Below are 5,000 nucleotides of genomic sequence, written 5' to 3'. Positions count from 1 at the left end.
ACACACACACACACACACACACACACACACACACACACACACACACACACACGCGCGCGCGCGCGCGCGCGCGCACTCGTGTGTGTGTGTGTGTGTGTATTTATATATGTATCAGTCAGATGATAATGATAGTGATAATAACAATAACAATAGTGATGACAATAATGATAACAAAGACAACTACAACAGCAACAACATTAATGATAATAGTGATGTTAATAATAATACTAATAATGGAAATATTAAAGATGATAATCACATTCATTATAATAACAATGACAATAATAATGATAAATAATAACGACAATGATCATAATTACAATGACAATAATAAGCATTCTAATAACGATAATAACAACAACATCAATAATAATGATAATAAAAAATAATAACTATAATAATGATGATAATAAAAATAACAATAAAAATAAAAATAATAATAACAACAACAATAACAATAGTAACAATGATAATGGCAATAATGATAATGGAATAATCTTAGTGATAGTAACAAAAAGTAATAATAATGATAATAATAAGAAGAATGTCAATAACACTGATATAAATAGCGATATTGATGATAACGACAGGGTATCAATAACGATGACAATAATGAAATTATTGCCACTACTACTATTACTACTAAGAATAGCAATAATAATAATGAAGATAATAATAATACATAATAGTAGTACTAATACTAGTGACAATAACAATATTGTTACCAATGATTGTAACAACAACAATAATAATGTTAGCAGTAATAATGATAATAACAATAATGATTATAATAATAATGATATTAATGATAATGACAATGTTATTAATCAATATATTGATAATGATAAGAATAATGATAGTAACAGTAGTACTGCTAGTAGCTGTAATAATAATAATGATAATCATACACCTGAGCGCGCGCACACACACACACACACTTACACAAAGCTAGATGTATAAATATCTTATCTCCTGAACTTCTTCACAACCGCTCTTATCTCTACCCCGCCAATTCGGATTAATCGCTAACATTTAGCACCGTAAGTATAGCGCATTTACCTTAGCACGCGCAATTCCATTAGAGTAGCACGTCTTCAGCGTAATGCAAGAATGCCATCCTCACTGTTTTATAATTGAACTTTCTGAAGTGTTGCATCAAGCTCATCATTTCGTGTATATATTATCGATGCATCCTTGATCATAACTAACCGGATAGCGCAAGTATAACGACCCAAAAGCCGTGGAGCTACTCCTACCCCCCTGTAATACACCACAGGTATCAGATACAACTCCATCGCCCTCCGAATATAACCCCCCTTTCAGAGTCAAGCCCATCAGTTCGAAAGGCCGTTTCAGGCGCGGCCGCCAGCACTTCGAAAAGCCGTTCCAGCGGAGCGCCCCGGCGTAGCGGGAAGTAGCGGTCCGGCGTAGCGGAGAGTTAGCGGCGGCGGCGGCGGAGGTAAACAAGGCGGCGTGAGGCAGAGCGAGTGTCAAACATGGCCGACGTGCAGGACGAGGACCAGTGGCTCTACGGCGACGAAAAGGACGAGTCCAAAGAGGACGGCGAGATAAACGAGAGAACGGGGGAGGAGGCTGAGAGATCGGGGCAGGTCAGGACGTAGGATAAGGAGGCGTGGGGGAGCCCTTGCCCTGTTTGGGGGGAGGAGGGAAGGACCTCGTTTGCAGCGGTGTCGAGGAACCCGCGGGTTTTGGGGCCGATTTCGGGCTGGGTTCGGGTGGTGGGCGTCGTGCCTGGGACTGACCTCGGCAACAGCAGCGGGATGGCGGGACGTTGGGGAGTGCTTGGGCTGGATGGTAGGAAGCTTGAATTTTTTACAATATGCATATACGGTGGTTCTTAAAATTCCTTTTCATGTTAATGATGCCAATGTTCAATAAAAGGACCTTGCAAAGATGGAAAAAAAAAATATACAGGTACTCGTAAAGAACACCTACAATAACATATGTAGTTAAAGAACATAATTTCCACAAGAAAATTAAAAGAACAAGTGTATCAGGTCAGAATATATGTTCATATTGGTTTTGGCAAGATAGTCCTAATCAGTTCATCAAGATGTTGAAGTATTCTTTAATTATTTACTTAGTTTAATCTTGTTGAAAGTTTCTCAGTGTTGATACTAACTTTTCTGTGGGTAAATATTTGGGAGACGCATGCAATACCACAACCTCTGTTCCATTTGTGCTCCAGGAAAGACTAAGAGCCTCTACCATATATATTCTGGAAAGATATTCATGACCTCCCTGGTGTATCTTGCAAGAAAATATGTGGCGGAGGTTTGCTAGCCTTTGGCAAAGCACATACGCTGGGGTAATTTTTTGACTCTGCACCACTGTGAGGATGGACACAAGAATGTAGATATTCCAAGACAGAATTTCATTGAAATTATCAATATTTTTGGCTAGGCTGCCAACATAAGTTTGAGTATCAAACCCGATAACATTAGGTAAAATTTTGGTGGAAGTCTGTGGATGTCAGGCATAAGCTAGTATCTGCAGCTGTTATAGATGAACAAATATTGAAATTGTTTAACCTAACAATGATGGGTGTCTCACTGGGAACATAGGCAGTAGCCAGCCATCTCATATACGAGACACTTGTGTTCTCGGTTTACACTCAGTTTAGGTCACTTGTTGTGTATGGCCCAAAATATGGAGATCAGGCTTATGTAAGCGAACACTCTACTGGGTGTGTGGCTTGTAGCCTGGGGACAAGAAGCCATGCTTCCCTTTCGCAGTTTATTTTCTCATTTTCTGCATGAACATTTTTAGCTTTTGTGTCATTTTCCAATGTCTATATTTATCATTTGATTTGCTATATCCAGATGGTATTAGACTGTTTACCTCTCACAGACTCCATATCATCTCTCTAGGTAGTCCATAACTCAGTGTAATAATAATAACAATAAGTAACATTTTGTTATTAGTGTCATTTTTAAAAATATTTTTTTATTATTCAATTTTTTGTAATACAACCTCTGCTGCTGGTCATGGCAGGCAAGAATAGGATCCTGAGTATGGAAATTGCCTCCTCCCTAGAGCCGGCACTCTTCCAGTCATGGTTTACGGACATTACATTCCACTCGTTTATCGATGGAAAAGCCCTTACTAAATGCTAAATATGTCAAATCACCCTTCAAGAGGTTTGTACACTTCTGGCGCATCTTTCCCATCACCTCGGCCTTCAGCTGAAATGCTCACGGCAGCAAGTTCACGTCACCCTGTCCTACAACCATGGCCCACAACCAAATTTTCCATGATGGCATGTTTATATCACCTGCCTCTCAAGCCATAGTTTTTAATGATGTGTTGGTCACATCATCCAGATCATAGAGGTTAATTGGAGATGATTAATCTATGAAAAAAGCCAAACAAAGGTCAATGATGGGTAGGAAATGTAAATGTGAATGATTGTGATCATCACACTTTTCACCTCAATTCAGTCTGGCCAAAGCAAGTCACTGGACATACAAAAAGGGAAATATGTAAGATTCCTAAACATCTAAATGTGTAAGAGACATGCCAGCTAGCAGCCGAGTAAGTTTGCCTTAACCAATTGGATTCATGTGCTTCACAGCACATGAATTCTCAGGGCAATAGGCTTCTTGAATGGCGACTTTCTTGGGTGTATGGCTTGTAGGCACGGTCCACATAAACACTTGTGTGGTATCAAGACTCCTTGCCTCCTCTTTGAAATACTATTAGCTCTTCTTCTTTTTTTGCTGACGTGAATCAAGAATATGTAGACTGTTTTGCTCAAGCACTTTTTACATTTTCATAGTATTCAGTTTTCTGTATCACACTCTACACTGGCAGTAACAGCAGACAGGAATAGATTCCTTTGCATGGACTTAGTGTCCTCCTTGGAGATGGCCCTTTCACAGTCATGATTGATGGATGGTAAACTCATGAATGGGCGGAAATCCTCTTCCTGAAGGTCCACTGAGTCAATTGCATTCCAAGTGCTTTGTGGAGTCATAACGAAACATCCCAACACTTGGCAACAATTTCCTAAGATGTGATGTTCCTGTTTCCCACCTCTTGGTGCCCAAGATGAGACATTCCTACTGTCTGCCCTTCAGCCAAATTATTTTATTCCAAGACACTACTCATACTGAGCTACACAGGGTATACATGCATCAACTGCATATGGGAATAATCAGAGGTGCAGGAAACTTAAAATGACCTTGCTGTTAATGCTCTTAGCTCTGGCATAAACATTTGTATAGGTAAAGAGGTTGAAAAAAAGGTGCTTCTGCAGGACTGACTCTCCTACATGACTGGAATGAAGGTCAACAGGCAAACAACTTGATATTACCTTCAACTTGGAGCAGCTTTGACAAAGCAAGACATGATGGGATATCAACCCAGTGTCTGTAAATTATTAAGCTACCAGCGTATTTGGATTAGAGCTCAATATTTCTAGTAAATTTGATTTTTTTATGTAACGATGATAATGGTTCATATGGAGTTGGATTTTTGTAAATAAATGCGGTAATTTGCAATTGTAAGGTACCTGCATATGATAACATAATTTGGATTTACATAGAACATTGAGTGACCTAAGATGATGTAGTGGTTAATTAGATAATAAATCTAATTCTTATAAGAAAACCATTAGGTGAAAATTAGTGTTATGATTTTTAGGGAGACAACATTACTGCCACTGAACTACTTGAATGCATTAAAATGTGTGATATGAATGTGTGTAGGAAGGAGTAAGATGTTAGCTTTTTCCTCATCATCAATTTCTATTTCTTTTCCTAGATAATTTAGGCTTTCCTCATTATGCTTTTCTTTTATCATGATCCTAAAATATATACAGGCATTTGCTTTTTTCATTATTATTATTAGGTCCTTTTTCTGAAAAGTTACACCTGCCTTGATATTAATATCAACATTTCATACATTGCAGGAAAATGATCAAGATAAGGAAACCCCAATGGAAGAGGGAGGAGGGAAGGATAGTGAAGAGAAAGATG

General features: G+C 38.5%; 1 protein-coding gene across 1 annotated transcript in view; it reads left to right on the top strand.

Annotated features, from left to right (window-relative positions):
• Positions 1–1,385: 1,385 nt before the first annotated feature.
• LOC125026180 (pre-mRNA 3'-end-processing factor FIP1-like) overlaps positions 1,386–5,000 on the top strand; it is an 8,591-nt gene continuing 4,976 nt past the window's right edge. Inside the window, exons 1-2 of the mRNA XM_047614464.1 lie at positions 1,386–1,610; positions 4,934–5,000. The exon at positions 4,934–5,000 is cut by the window's right edge and continues 24 nt beyond it. Coding sequence (XP_047470420.1) covers positions 1,497–1,610; positions 4,934–5,000 — 181 coding nt within the window. The 5' untranslated portion in view covers positions 1,386–1,496. The remainder of the gene's footprint in view (positions 1,611–4,933) is intronic.

This window comes from Penaeus chinensis, chromosome 6 (genome assembly GCF_019202785.1).
Source record: "Penaeus chinensis breed Huanghai No. 1 chromosome 6, ASM1920278v2, whole genome shotgun sequence".
NCBI lineage: Eukaryota > Metazoa > Arthropoda > Malacostraca > Decapoda > Penaeidae > Penaeus > Penaeus chinensis.
The sequence above is the reverse complement of the archived record's forward strand: the minus strand, read 5'-3'. Positions and strand labels throughout refer to the sequence as shown.